Below are 15581 nucleotides of genomic sequence, written 5' to 3'. Positions count from 1 at the left end.
TTACTCTACGTTTTATGGTTTTAATGCTGTACTACTACGTCGAATCATGCATATACGTGTCTGTGTGAGCCACCCTGAGCCCGCCTCGACGGAGAGGGCAGGATATAAGTGGAATAAAATAAAATAAAATAAATAAATGGGGGCAATTCCCTGAAGGGACATCTGTATCTCCAGTGCCAAATGAGCATGCCTACTCCTCCCCCTCCACAGACACACACCAGAGGGATTTGTGCCAGGTTTGTTTTTCAAGCAGTTGTCGTAGGGGGAATGACGGCCCTCAGGTGCTGTATGTGGGCAGGGAGACTCAGAAACCCTGCACTGCGCTGTGTCTGCTGCACTGTGTGGGTCATGGCGTTGATAACGACAAGGGGCAGGGGGCTGCAAAGGGAAGGTTCCCGTATAGCTCTCCATTCCAACGACCAAGATCATGGCCCTTCCTCCGGCAAGCTGTTAGGCATCAAATATATATATATATATATATATGATTATTACTTTACTGTTTATCAGTAGTGCTGTTGCACTGTTACTCAACTGCAGCAATTCGGGGAGGGGGGGAACCAGAGTTTTGCATGTGTTTCCTAGTGCTGTAATTCAGAAGGTGGGGCGGGGGGATCAGCCACAGTCACCTGCCCAAAAATGAAACGCAGCAAAGTCAAAACAGGAGAGCTTGATCAGGAGAGCGTGCAAATCCAAGGGGTGGGAAGCTTCTAGTTCCATGTTATTCCTGAACAGCACGATGTAAACACGGCTATGTCAAGTCTCAAAAGAGGGTTTTTGTTTTGTTTTTAAAGGCTTGTGTTACTGGGGTTCTGGTCATGTAAGAGGAAACCTAGAAGGCGACGGGGGTACGGATGCCTGACAGCCAGAGAAGCAGCAGCCCCTCTTTAGCACCATCAGCTTTCCCCCAAAATCTTTTCTTTAACAGCAGCGCAATATAAAGTTAGATATCCCTTTTGAGGGAACCAATCAGACTATTCCAACAAAATGAGGTTCCTTCGGCCAAAAGTGTCTGTATGCACCTTCAAGAAACAAAATCTCAAGCAAGGTCTTGGCCAAAACTTCTGCAGGCAACCACCTTCTGGGTGCCCCAAGCCCACCAATGACGAGGACAGTCAATATCCAAGGAACACTTCTTCAAATTACACAGTAAAGGTCAAGGTAGTCCCCTATGCAAGCACTAATTGTTTCCGACTCTGGGGTGACGTTGCTTTCACGTTTTCACGGCAGACTTTTTATGGGGTGGTTTGCCATTGCCTTCCCCAGTCATCTAAACTTTTCTCCCAGCAAGCTGGGTAATCATTTTACCAACCTTGGGAGAATGGAAGGCTGAGTCAACCTGGAGCTGGCTACCTGAACCCAGCTTCCGCCGGGATCGAACTCAGGTCGTGAGCCAAGCTTAGGACTGCAGTACTGCAGCTTTACCACTCTGTGCCACGCGGCTCTTACAAAGCGGAGGCGAAATTCACTTATATTTGGGGAAAGATTCAGGCTGTGCTGTAGCAACCGGACCTCACATGCAGTTTTCCCTCTAAGCTGAGTTAGCATCAGCTAGCTCACAGATTTTTCCCCTCCAGCTCATATATTTGTCTTAGCTTGTGAAAATTGATCCCAGAGCACAATAAGTTATGCAGGAGCTCACAACTTTAACACCAGTCGCTCACAAAGTAGAATTTTTGCTCACAAGACTCTGCAGCTTGGAAGAAACATTGCTCACATGTGCGCACACAACGCAATTTCCCACCCAGAACAAGGAAGCATGCAGAGTCACAGCAGGCAGTCTCCTCTGCACTTGGATGCTCTAGACTCTCCTGTCCAGCACTGGAGCCATTCATTTGGAGAGCAAAGTTAGGAAGCCGGCTGTCACAACCCAACAAGCATCTGCTGTTGTGAAGATTACTCTTTATCCTGATACCAGGAGTGCCAAACCTGGAGATTTGGGGGTACAGCCTGGGGAGGAAGGGCAGGATTGGGGGGGGGGGGGAGGGAACAGACACACCCAACATCTGGCATCAAACCCTTCCAGGAATGAAGAGTCACAAGGAAAGGTGGCAAAGTCTGGGAGCTGTGCCAGCACACACCCTGAGCATGGCGCAAAATGCCTGCTGTGCAAGTAACACCTCCCTCTCTTCCAAAACAGACTCAGGGTACAAATCACTGCAGCAAAAGAAAACAAGAGAAGCACAAGATGAATCAGAGTGTGTGAGTCTGAAGCACCCGGCAACGGAAACCGCACTTAATTACCACACCGTGACCTCGAGTAGGCAGAGAAATCTTCTGTCTTTGAAAACAGTATACCCAAAGAACCCCACCGACACCAAGGCAGATTACCAGCTTGCGGAGGGGGGGGGGGAGAGACGGGGGGGGGGGGGTGAAGGTTGGCCATTTGTGTCAGAAACTACCTGAGCTGCCTGGCAACTCCTGTTCAGTTTCAAAAGCCGTTTTCACAACTTACTTCAGTTCTTCATGAGATAAATGCAGACTGCTCCCCAGAGACTATTCTCCGTGAGGCGCAGCCCACAAATAAAACTGGGGGGGGGGGGAAGGGAACGTCTGCAGCAATATTCACAGAGCCTGACGCACAGCAAGGTGACACCAATGCCTCCTGCGACCCTCCCAGGTGAGGCCAGGTAAGGAACCCGGGAGAGAGAGAACGCAATCTCACCCCCACTCCCGAACTCTGGTTTCCGGTCCCGGATTCCACCAGGTCTACCCACCCAAGCCCCTGAACCAGATCACAGGAGCAAACCCGCTCTGCTTACGATTCGGAGGGACGACCACCAAGGAAGGCCACGGTTGCTACGCAGAGGCAGGCAAGGGCCAACCACTCTGAATGTCTCTGGCCAGCCTTCAAAGCTGCTCCGGGGGTCACCCTAAGTCATCCGGGCCTTGACGGCGCTTCACACAAACACAAGCAAGGGCTGCCATGGTTACAGCCCAAGATCTTGGCACCAACAAGCGGGTGCAAGCTGGCACAACAGCCTTCCACAGGTTAGCCGCAAAAGCCAACAGCAGTACTTATTAATTTTACTTCATTTATACCCACATTCCCCACCCCCAATGAGGACCCACAGGGGCTAACAATGCTACCTCCCCCCCAGTGTGTCCTCACATCCATTCAAGGAGATAGCTTATGCCGAGAGAAGAGAAGAAGATATTGGATTTATATCCCACCCTATACTCTGAATCGCAGAATCTCAGAGCGGTCACAATCTCCTTTACCTTCCCGCGCCCCCCCCCACACACACACACACAACACAACAGACACCCTGTGAGGCTAGTGGGGCTGAGAGAGCTCTTACAGCAGCTGCCCTTTCAAGGACAACTCTTACGAGAGCTTTGGCTGACCCAAGGCCATTCCAGCAGCAGCTGCAAGTGGAGGAGTGGGGAATCAAATCCAGTTCTCCCAGATAAGTGCCCGCACACTTAACCACTATACCAAACTGGCTCTCTAAGAAGATATTGGATATACGCCCCTCCCTCTCCTCTGAATCTCAGAGTCTCAGAGCAGCTCACACTCTTCTCCCCCCACAACAGACACCATGTGAGGTGGGTGGGGCTGAGAGAGCTCTCCCAGAAGCTGCCCTTTCAAGGACAGCTCTGCAAGAGCTATGGCTGACCCAAGGCCATTCCAGCAGCTGTAAGGGGAGAAGTGAGGAATCAAACCCGGTTCTCCCAGATAACAGTCCACACACTTAACCAGAGAGAGACAGAGAAAGACAGACACTGACTGACTGCTCAAGGTCACCAAGCAAGTTTCCACGACACAGAGGATTCGAACCTGGGTCTCCCAGAGCCCAATCTGACCCTCTGAACACTACCCCACACTGGTGCTTGACTCTGTAGAGGGGAGCCAAACTTGTACATGAGCACCTCAGCCATTCAGCAGCCATGTTACTGCGGATCCAGGTTTTTGGTTTGAGGAGGAACTCAGCGTCAGCAGGACCAGACCAATCCCGGGGCCAAGAAAAGGAGGAGGCAGGAGAGGGATGTGGGAGTCTCCCCTGGGGTGTGAGGAGCCTGAGGCTGCAGGTCTTGGACGGTCACCTTTGCGACAGGCTGCACTTGAAGTACTGTGAAGATGCCAAGAGTGAGTGGGCTTTATTCCACCACTCCCTTCAGGTGTCACTTTTGCAAATGATGGGAGGGAGAGGAGAATACCCAGGCTGGGAGGAAGCAGAGGGTGTGTATGAGTCAGAAGGGGAGTCCAAATGAGAACCACAGCTCTCTCTCTCTCTCTAATGCCCCTCCTTCGTGCCCCAATCTGCATCCAGGTGGCAAGGCTGATTAGGAGACAGGTGCCACCACCGTCAAGGCAACGCACTAAATATAAAACCTGGCTCTACGACATGTGGGATTTTTTGCACTTCCACTCATGACTAAGAGATGTGAAAGGACTGACTTGCTGTCTAATTAAAGTTATGGCTCCGTTTGCTGACTGCCACAGGATATTCCTGGGTTGCAGAACCAAGATGCCTCCCTGCAGACCAGACACGTAGGGAAGAGACCAAACCCGTCTGACACCAGAGCAGGGATTCTTTGCTAGCAAGCTCAGACACATGAAGCTGCTTTATATTGAACCAGAGAGCCAGTTTGGTGTAGTGGTTAAGTGCATGGACACTTATCTAGAAGAATCAGGTTTGATTCCCCACTCCTCCACTTGCAGCTGCTGGAATGGCCTTGGGTCAGCCATAGCTCTTGCAGAGCTGTCCTTGAAAAGGCCACTTCTGTGAGAGCTCTCTCAGCCCGACCCACCTCACAGGGTGTCTGTTGTGAGGGAAGGAGATAAAGGAGATTGTAAGCCGCTCTGAGTCTCTGATTCAGAGAGAAGGGCGGGGTATAAATCTGCAGTCATCGTCTTCTTCCATCACAATCAGCACTGGCTATGCCATGGCTACTCAGACCGGCAGTGGTTCTCCAGGGTCTCAGGCAGAGGTCTTGCCCATCACCTTGGGACTGGTCCCTAGAACTGGAGATGCTGCCAGGGATTGAACCTGGGGCCTTCTGCATGCCAAGCAGATGCCCCACAAGCAAGTCACAGCCCTTCCCCAATTTTGAATCAACTTCTACACTCCACAGCAATTCATTTTAGTTAGCTTCGGCAGCAGCAAGAAGGCCATCCCTGTTTCAATGGGACTTTCTCCCAAATATGCAGAGATCAGGAGCCATGCTTTCTAGTTCCCATTCCAAGGTTTCAGAAAGAGTGGCAAGACTCACATTCATCACAGTACATACACGGATGCCTTAGCCTACAGTAGCCAAGCTAACTCGTCACCTTAGCATCCACTAACCGCTCGCATTTTTTCTCATTTTGAAGGTATCTATTCCACCTGATAACAAACAGGGTTTAATTCCGTGTGGCTGGTTTGTATTTTTATTTTATTTTTTTGGCTTGACAAAAATTCCTGGACTCAAAGCTTTACTGCGTCTCCAAAGTGCAGGGGACGGGGGGTAAAGATAACCATCCTAAGAGTAAACTGAGCTAACAAGGACTCATATTAACTAACTTAATGTTTAATGCAAGCTAAAAGTAGATGCTAAAACCTAGACAGGAGAAAGCCTCGGTCCTCTGAGGGATGTTGGCACGGCCTTCTCCTCCTGCTCCTACAGAAAGTTATTGAGCAGCTGCCAATATCAGCTCAAGTGCCAAATGGGTCTCTCTTCCAGAAAACTCCCTCTTGGCTTCAGGAGGCTGGATGTTCACAAGACAGGCACAAAACAGAAGAGGTTCAGCATCAGAATCCAGTTCAGGACCAGAACCAGTGGGTTGAAATTAAATCAAAAGAGTTTCCGGATCAACATTAGGAAAAACTTCCTGACCGTTAGAGCGATTCCTCAGTGGAAGACGCTTCCTCCTTGGGAGGTGGTGGGCTCTCCTTCCTTGGAGGTTTTTAAGCAGAGGCTAGAGGGCCACCTGATAGCAATGAAGATCCTGTGAATTTAAGGGAAGGTGTTTGTGAGTTTCCTGTATTGTGCAGGGGGTTGGACTAGATGACCCTGGAGGTCCCAACTATGATTCAGGGTCAGAACCAGTGGGTTGAAATTAAATCAAAAGAGTTTCCGGCTCAACATTAGGAAGAACTTCCTGACCATTAAGAGCTGTTCCTCAGTGGAAGAGGCTTCCTCAGGAGGTTGTGGGCTCTCCTTCCTTGGAGGTTTTTCAACAGAGGCTAGATGGCCACCTGATAGCAATGAAGATCCTGTGAATTTAGGAGCCGGTATTTGTGAATTTCCAGCGTTGTGCAGGGGGTTGGACTAGATGACCCTGGAGAGGTCAACTCTGTGATTCAACTCTATGATTCTATGAAGAAGTCCACCTTCTCACGAACCTCAGGTTTCCAAACAGTCAAGCAAATGGAGTCAACTGATTAAGATGACAAGGAGGGATGTTCGGAGATATGAAATATACATTTTCCAGGACAAGGATGTCCACAAGCAAGAACAACTGTTATGTTTATGCTTATGTTTAATTTGATTTATACCTCGCCCTCCCTGTTAAGAGACTGGAAGCTAAAAGAGGTGACTACTTAGGTCAAGAGAATGCCACACTTTGGCCATCCCTCCACTGCCTTCCTGTGCCTCTCGGGAAACAGTAAAATTTCAGGAAATTTTGAAGCTGCGGGAAAAGAACTTTTTTGGGGGGGATTGCAATATGCAATACTTCCTTTCCTATCAAACCTAAATTTTATTGAGGGACGAACATAAAATGCATCGTTTATAACTTAGAATATAAAATTGTACTGCTTGGCATGTTTGGGATTAAAAATGTAAATGACTCAAATTTTCTCTAAGGAAAAAAAACCAAACACATGAGGGAGAGCTGCAAACTGCCCCAGCACATGGCCCTGGGTTTTTGCCAGCTGAGGGGAGGGGGGAATAAAAGTTGAAGGCAGGGGAAATTCTTTAGTAAACAAAGTATATTGTTTGGACAAAAAGTCACTCACAATAGATAGGACTAGCAGAATGCCTGGAAATCAAGTTGAACTTAAGATTGGAGGCACTGGACTTGAACAACTCTCTATTAAACATGTAGGGTATTAATGGTTTCTAACATTACTTTTAGGAAGTTCTTGAATATGTGAAGCATCCATTGAAAATAATGTTATCGAGTGATGTAGACTGCTATATAACTATTTACATACGGCATGCTTTAAATAATACTTTGTCTTCTTTTTTTAAAAAAATCATTTGTTCACGCACACATACACCCCCCAAAAAACCCCACATTGTTGTTGTTTTTTAAGTGTCCTCTAAAATTTCCCAACTTTCTATTGGAGAAACTTGAAATATTCCACAGATTTTTCTTGTGCTATATATCAGCAGTGAGTAATACCAGGAAGCATTTCATTAACTTTTTAAGTATTTCACGACAGTTTTTTTCAGTGCTTCCCAAAATTTGCAATTCTTCCCACTCCGAAGAGCCTTTCCCTTCCTCCCCCCCCCCCCCAACAGACACCCTGGAAAAATGAAAAAAAAAACATTGAAAATAAGGAGTTTTTTTTCCCCCTCTCCCTTTTCACCCCCTCTAGGGAACAAATCCTCAGCTCTAGACCACAGCCTCCACAGATCCCTTCTTTATCCAAAAACAGGTGATTTTTTTTTTTAAAGTCAAGTTGCTTGGAAATGTGGATTGGAAGGAAAGTGAGCAAATTCTAGCTGAAGAAGTTGTCATTTTTTAATAAAAAAAAATCTTGACTATGGAGTGAAGCGAACAAGCAAGAGCTAGGAAGCTCTAGGGCTAGTCCAAGACAATGGAAATAAATCTTGCACAAAACGACAGAAGCTTCCTCAACGGAGATCCATAAGTCAAGTGGGGCAAGCTCACCCTCCAACAGGCATCATGGTCTGGTTTATTGCTGCAGTGGAAAAAAAAAAAGTATACACATTTGCGCAGCACAACACGAGACCTCTGCCCTTCTGCGCACGTGGTAAGCTGGCCGCTGCATCTCCAAGCGCTGGCAGGAACGGAGCTAAAAAATCATAAGCAGTGCGCAATTGATGAGCTCCTCCAACTGGGCTCTCCACGCAGAACAGCTGGTTTAGAACACAATAAAAATCCATCACATTAGATTGCCGCTTTGAAATGTTGCTGGTATTAAAAGGGCACGTGCACACACGGGCACCCGGGGCTTCCGTCTTCTCCTGTCAACAGGCAGCTATAGTAGCTTCTAATATCCCCACAACTCCCCCCCACACCAAGATCTTGGTATATATTAGAATCCACGTGCACAGAAATGTTTTTGTCAGCTCCCCATCACAGAAGATGAAGAAGAAATTGGATTTATATCCTTCCCTCCACTCCGAAGAGTCTCCGAAGAGCGCCTCACAATCTCCTTTCCCTTCCTCCCCCACAACAGACACCCTGTGAGGTAGATGAAGATATTGGATTTATATCCCGCCATCCACTCCGAAGAGTCTCAGAGCGGCTCACAAGCTCCTTTCCCTTCCTCCCCCACAACAGACACCCTGTGAGGTAGATGAAGATATTGGATTTTTATCCCGCCCTCCACTCCGAAGAGTCTCAGAGCGGCTCACAATCTCCTTTACCTTCCCCCCCACCACGACAGACACCCTGTGAGGTAGATGAAGATATTGGATTTATATCCCGCCCTCCACTCCGAAGAGTCTCAAGCGGCTCACAATCTCCTTTGCCTTCCTCCCCCACAACAGACACCCTGTGAGGTAGATGAAGATATTGGATTTATATCCTGCCATCCACTCCGAAGAGTCTCAGAGCAGCTCACAATCTCCTTTCCCTTCTTCCCCCACAACAGACACCCTGTGAGGTAGATGAAGATACTGGATTTATATCCCGCCCTCCACTCCGAAGAGTCTCAGAGTGGCTCACAATCTCCTTGACCTTCCTCCCCCACAACAGACAACCTGTGAGGAGGGTGGGGCTGAGAGGGCTCTCACAGCAGCTGCCCTTTCAAGGACAACCTCTGCCAGAGCTATGGCTGATCCAGGGCCATTCCAGCAGGTGCAAGTGGAGGAGTGGGGAATCAAACCCGGTTCTCCCAGATAAGAGTCCGCACACTTAACCACTACACCAAACTGGCTGTTGAAGCCAGCTGCTGCTGCGAGCGCCAACGCTGGCACATTTTAGACCAAGCTGCTACAAAAAACCAAGTCTCTGCTCCTGAACACGGCACTCCTCTTTCCACTCATCACCAGGCACCAAGCTGCCAAAAAGTAGCCCCGTTCATATATTGCATCAGACACACATACATCCTGTCTATATGGACACACATCCATTTGCAAAGAAAGAACCAACACAGGTTCGCATTAGAACTGAAACCAGAAATAACCTGGATAAATGTGGGGTTTGCACCATACTCTCAGCTGTTCATGCAGTGAACGTAACACGAAAATTACCCAACATGCATATTAAAATAATCGAGTGTACACTGATCGGTATTTATTTAACTCATTCGTACTTATCTTTTCTCTCCAACGGGGACATAAAAGCTGTGTGTATCTTTCTTCTCTCCATTTTATCCCCACAACAGCCCTGTGACCTTTATGGGTTTTTAAAAATAACTGTGGTTTTATTTATAACTGTTTTATTTGTATTGTAAACTGCCTTTAGTTCCACAAGGAAGAAATGCTGCTAATAAATATTGTTAAGCAAAGATATAAAGTTAACAGATCAGGATGAAAAGAGCGTGACCAGCCTAAGGTCACCCAGCAACCTTCCATGGCAGAGCAGAGACTTGAATCTGCGTCTCCCAAATCAAATGTGAGTTCACCGCACTTGCTGGACAAGGCTAGTTAGCAAGCATTCAAGTGTCCTGTCTACGTCACATTTCTTGCTGAAAATGACATGATGAAATGAAAGATCTAACGACTATCGCAAACCGTAACCAGTTGAAGCGGCTGTGCTTTAAGCCGCTATTTCCCCCAAAACACCCCTTTCACCTCCACAGTCCATGAAAAGGCAACTGTGGTCCTCGACGTCCCAGAAGTCTATTAAAAACGCAACTATCCATGCAGCCAACTGACCATTTCCCTTTAAAAGCCGTGGCCATGTATGGATTTCTGCAGGTGGAACCGAGCCACCTTAAGGGTGAACAAACCTTCAAAATGGCACTCAAAATATTCCAAGCCGAGGGAGAGGGAGAGAGGCAGTCGTGTGTCTCAAGCTACTGGAAGCGGGTACTGCTGCTTTCAGCCTATTTGGTCAAAATGCAAGATGCAGCCAAAGAAACGTAAAGGCACTTTAGAGAGGTAAAATTATTGTGTTTTCCCAGACGAGTCAGCCCAAACCCCATCAACAAAGTGCACACAGTATATGCATAACACTGAGGAAATTACTAGGTAAGTCATTTCTGATGTACACAAACAGGATGGTAATAGCATTTAAATAGGCAGTCTTTGATGTGGAATGAAACAGCACGCCCGATCCAAGGCAAAATCCATTTTATTAACTCTGACCACAGACCCGCACTGGGTTAGAGGCTGAGCCGCTCTTGCACGCAGCCCTGTCATTTAGAAACAGGGCATGGACTGTGTCTCCAGACGGCTGCCCCAGCAGAAGGTATCATTGAAGCAGTCCTGCCCAAAGGGAGCGAGGCCAGGACTCCACCCGCTACTTAAGCGACAAAAGAGATGCTCCGAACGAAACGCGATGTTGACACAACCAAGCGGCAAACGGCAAAACCAACAATGGAAGCCGCAGATCAACACAAACCCTGTCTGGGATGCCAGGGTACCGTTAGTAGCATCCTGCCCCTTTTGGAAATGCATTTAGGCATCAGAGGAGTTTCCAGGGCTGCCAGCGTCCAAGATGACAGGAACCAGACACATCCCTGTATACTCCACTGACCAGAAAAGGAAGCAAGGTCATTTGTACACAGTTTTCCCACCACTTGGGGATGCAGAAGAGGCTATCCTCCCGACAGCTGCAAAATCAACAAGTTACCTCTGTGGTCTTCCCAGGTCCCAAACATTGCCCAGGAAGGGAAAACCATGGACTTCAAAGAATCGCAGCAGATCCATACAAACATCCTGCATTTGCCCAGCCAATTTTCAATTTTATTACGGTGACCAGATCCAACTGACAAGAACACATCTGCCCAGTCCAGCAAACAGTCCACAGCTTCGTGGTTTTGTGCATCCTTGTAAGATAAGCATCATAATATGCTGGCACGCGTGTCTTTGGTGGAACTTGGGAGCAAAGCCAGATCTGCATGACTGGAAGGAGAAAGCTGCCACAATTCCACTTAATGCACACAGCTACAGAGCCAATGCTATGCAGCCCCCATCAATAGCAGTACACATCCCCACATATGGCCGTGTACCAACATAAGCAGTTCCATGACTGATACTAAAAGCTGGTCACACGTAAAGTCTTCTCGCCCTATCACCTACAAGTTATTCTTTCCAAAGCGCTACGTAGCACCGTCATGCATGGCTAAACAGCAGCCGTGTTCCACCCCAGTGGTGCCCACAATAGCACGCCACTCCCGAGTCTTTTGCTTTCTTGGGCTCAGAGGAGTGTTGTGAAGCTTAATTAACTGTAAAGCAGAAAGATCTTCCGATGGAAGGTGCTACAGAAACGCATAGATTAAAGTTAACGGCTGATTTTAAACCAAGCCTTAACATTACCTATCCCCATTACAATTACCCATGCCTGAATCATTTTTGTACTGCAATTACTACATGCTCCAAAGAACACTCCTGATTATGGTAGTATTTCAAGAGCTTAAGAGAAAAGCCTGCACTTTGCAGAATTCTCTTGTGGCCAAATGACATCAGAGCCCACGTTAAGCAAAGAGGAAGGAGAGCCATGAAAGCCAACTGGCAGCTTGCACCCATAAGATTTGTATCTTCAACACCGACTTCACGTAGAAAAAGCCTTGGTCTGTTTTGCTGAGAGCTATAAGGACACGTTTCTCATACAAAGACCAACAACCTCAAGAAGAGCATAGAAAAAGGTCTGACCGCCAATACAATTCCACGGGTGGGCCTCGATAAAAGATTTTTTTGGTACTAGCAGAAGATATGGAAAGGGCGTCCCTGAACAGTGAGAGAGTAGAAGCAGCGCACGATTTCCCACAGACTGCCTCCGGAGAACACACTTTCAACCCTGGCTTTCAAATCTGCCAAGACTCCTTTGCTTTCAGTCTCCGAATCTTCAGCCTCTGCAACAGTTGGGTCTGTGTGGAGCTCTCCTGTCTACATGATTGCCCAATCCAAGAGCCAATCATCTCTCTTCCACGGTACCACTGAGAGCCTTCATCATCCCTTTGAAAAGATCATTAGAAACAGCATTCCTGTTCATGCTCGGGCTCAGAGCACAGCACACCGAGTCGGTTCGTGGCCGCTTAATAAAAAGGGAAACCGGCAGCCTTCCTATCACCTCCTTGCGCCGCTCCTTTCACCCCAACATTTTTAAGTTCACATTGTTACCTCTATTAAGCGGGCTGCATTCAATGGCTTTTCCATAATAGCAATACTAAATGTGCCGCTCTACAGTCCGCTGCCCACCCCCCCGAAGAGTGTGACTATAAGCGGCAGGATCCAGTATTAAGCCACAGAGAGAGACACCGAGAGAGACTCTATGCATCCACGTCCACCTCTGTATTTTACACTACAGGTTATTCAGCAATCCAGCCTTCCAGATGTCTCCGGGAATCAGCTACCGAGGTGCACGAGTAGGAACACAGCGCCGCGAGCCCATAAAACCCGTGCGTTTTACAGTTTCACTCTTGAGCACACACAAACACCCCAATCACCAGCTGGGGGTGGGGGGAGCCAAGAAAGCCAGCGGCATAAAGGCAAGAGGTGCCTCCCCCCTGGAAGAGCCTGAGCCCCGGTGACATCTCTGCCTCCCCTCTCCGAGGAGGAAAGCCCCAGCGGCTGCCCCCCCGCCCCCCCCGGGGCTCCTCTGCGCCACTGCTGCAAGGCGGGCAGGGGGGAGCCCAGCGCCAGCCCCTCTCCCAAGTGGCAGCTTTTGTCGCAACCCCCCTCCGGACGAGCGGCCGGCGGAGCCTGGGAGGAGGCGCGTCGCGAAGGGAGACGAGCACTGGGCTTCCCCTCCTGGAGAACTTGAGCAAGCGCTGCAGCCGCCTGAATGGCGCTCTTTGTTCCCCCCGAGCAGCCGGCACGGTTCTCCCGCCCTCGCCGCTCCTTCTGCGGCTCCCTCAATGGCCCCTTGTTCGGCCTCGTGCTCTCCGGGGAGCCGCTGACGAGGGGCCCGGGGCTCGCATGCACCTTGCCGGCCGCCAGCTGGGAGCTGCCCGGGGGGAAGCGGGGCTTGCAGCGGCCTCTTTGGCGCGAGGCGGCGAAGTTGCAAGCCCAGCGGCGGCGCAGCGCGAAGTTGGGCGCCCGGCAGCCTCCCCGGGCCGGGCCTTGCCGCAGTGGCGGGGGGTTCCGCGGGCGGGCGGCGGCTTACCTGTGGGGAGGAGCGCGGCGGCGGCGGCGGCGGCGAGGAGGAGGAGGGGGCCGGGGCCGGGGCTGGCGTTCCGGCTGGGGCTCCGGCTGCCCATCTTCGCGCACCTGCTCGGCTCTCTGGCAGCGGCGCCCGCAGCTCCAGCGCCAGCCAGCCGACCGCCTAATGAGATGCGCCGCGTCACGGCCCGCGGGGAGGGGGGCAGCCCGGCGCCCCGCCCACCCCGGCCCCGGCCGGCCAATGGGCGCCGGGGGGAGGGGCGACCGCGCCGCGGCCGGGCAGGGCGGGCCAGAGGGCGGGGAGGGGCGGGGCCCGCCGCGAGGCCCCGCCCCCGCCTTTCATCCGCTCCCGGGGAGGGCGCGCGAGCCGCGGGGGGGTCCAGGGCGGGGGGGGGGGGGCGAGCCCCGCGCAGGCCCAGCCGCGCTTGCACCGCCGCCTTGCCTGAGCGGCCCGCGGCTCTCCCGAGGCGGAGGCTGTGGCGGGGGGAGCGTCGTCCCTCCCCCCTGTGGAAGGGCTCGGGGGAATCCCTGCAGAAAAGCCGCCCGTGCAGCCTCTTGACACCCCCCCGCCCCGCCCGCCCCGGGCCTCCTCTGGCGGCTCCTGCTCGTGGGGCATGCATTCCTGCACTGCACTGCATCGCCTCTGCTCGTAGCCCGCCTCGCTCGCCCGGGCTCCAGGCAGAGGACAAAAGCCAGGAACCCGCTCGATCGGCCGGCTAAGGCGGCCGAGGAGCCACGCGCCGGGAGGGAGCTGTGAAACGGCCCGGCAAGGCAGTCCTCGGCAAAGGCGCGCCGCTCTGAGCCCTTTGCCTGCCAGAGACTTAGGAGGGTGCACTTCCCCATAGACAGGGCTTTCGTGAGCAGGGACGCACAGCAGCGCAGTTCCGGCTGGCTTGGCTTCAGGGGGTGTGGCCTAATATGCAAATGAGCTCCTGCTCGGCTTTTTCTACAAAAAGGAATCCTGCATGTAGGGTGGCACTCTTAAGGGATAACATGCCATGATGCCAAAAAGCCAGGTGATACATACAGTAGGTATTATTAATACTATGGCCCATCAACCTATTCCCTTATAAAGGCATTCTCCAACGCCCTCTCCTGCTCGCTCTCTTTATTAAGGACAAGTTTCAGACCAACAAAGCTTAATTCTGGGTATAAGTGTTTGTGTGCATGCACACTTTGTGCGTGCACATGAAAGCTTATACCCAGAAGTCAACTTTGTTGCATGCAGCAAACTGCATTCAGGCACACAAAATCTACTAACTATCCCTGTACCAAGGGAGGCCAGGCTGTGTTCTACACGGGCTAGGGCCTTCTCAGTGGTAGCACCAGAAATGTGAAATGCCCTCCCGAAGACCTTTCCCAATTCCACAGGGCCTGCAAAACTGAATTATTTCGACACCTGAACCAGGAGAGGGCTGCCACCCTACACTGCTGAGGAACTACAAGCATTATAGGATCACTGTCAGTAGAAAGAAAGATCCCGCCTTTATTGAAGTTGAACAGCACCTAAAAATGTATTTTAAATTGCTATTTTATCATTTGTAACTGTAAATGTTTTGAACTGACTGTTAGCCACCCTGAGTCTGCTTCCAGAGAGGGTGGGCTAGAAGACAACAACAACAATAATAATAATAATAATAGTGCCACTGGACTCCAACTTCGCTCTAAGGCAGAAGAGTAAGAGGCCGGTAGCACCTTAAAGACATAAAAATTGGGGCAGATTATGAGCTTTGGTGAGTCACCGCTCACTTCAGATATGGCCAGTTGTATCTGAAGAAGTGAGCGGTGACTCTCAAAAGCTGACACCTTACCGCAAATGTTCGTCTCTAAGATGCCCCCAGACTTACTTTCCTCTGCTGCTACAAACAAACACAACTATGTATCTTGTTTTGTTCTATTGCTTCAGACCAATACAGTGACCCACATGAAATTTTTAAGGATAGGCCCTCTTTTCAGAATCCCCGTGGCGCAGAGTGGTAAAGCTGCAGAACTGCAGTCGGAGCCCTCTGCTCACGACCTGAGTTCGATCCCGGTGGATGCTGAGTTTAGGTAGCCGGCTCCAGGTTGACTCAGCCTTCCATCCTTCCGAGGTCGGTCAAATGAGTACCCAGCTTGCTGGGGGGGAAGTGTAATGACCGGGGAAGGCAATGGCAAATCACCCCGTAAAAAGTCTGCCGTGAAAATGTCGTGAG

General features: G+C 50.4%; 1 protein-coding gene across 1 annotated transcript in view; it reads right to left on the bottom strand.

Annotated features, from left to right (window-relative positions):
* Window positions 1–13487, bottom strand: part of CADM1 (cell adhesion molecule 1) — a 461138-nt gene extending 447651 nt beyond the window's left edge. Inside the window, 1 exon segment of the mRNA XM_060251647.1 lies at window positions 13394–13487. Coding sequence (XP_060107630.1) covers window positions 13394–13487 — 94 coding nt within the window.
* Window positions 13488–15581: the final 2094 nt, after the last annotated feature.

Source organism: Heteronotia binoei, chromosome 12 (assembly GCF_032191835.1).
Source record: "Heteronotia binoei isolate CCM8104 ecotype False Entrance Well chromosome 12, APGP_CSIRO_Hbin_v1, whole genome shotgun sequence".
Classification (NCBI taxonomy): Eukaryota; Metazoa; Chordata; class Lepidosauria; order Squamata; family Gekkonidae; genus Heteronotia; species Heteronotia binoei.
This window is presented reverse-complemented; position numbering and strand designations above follow the sequence as displayed.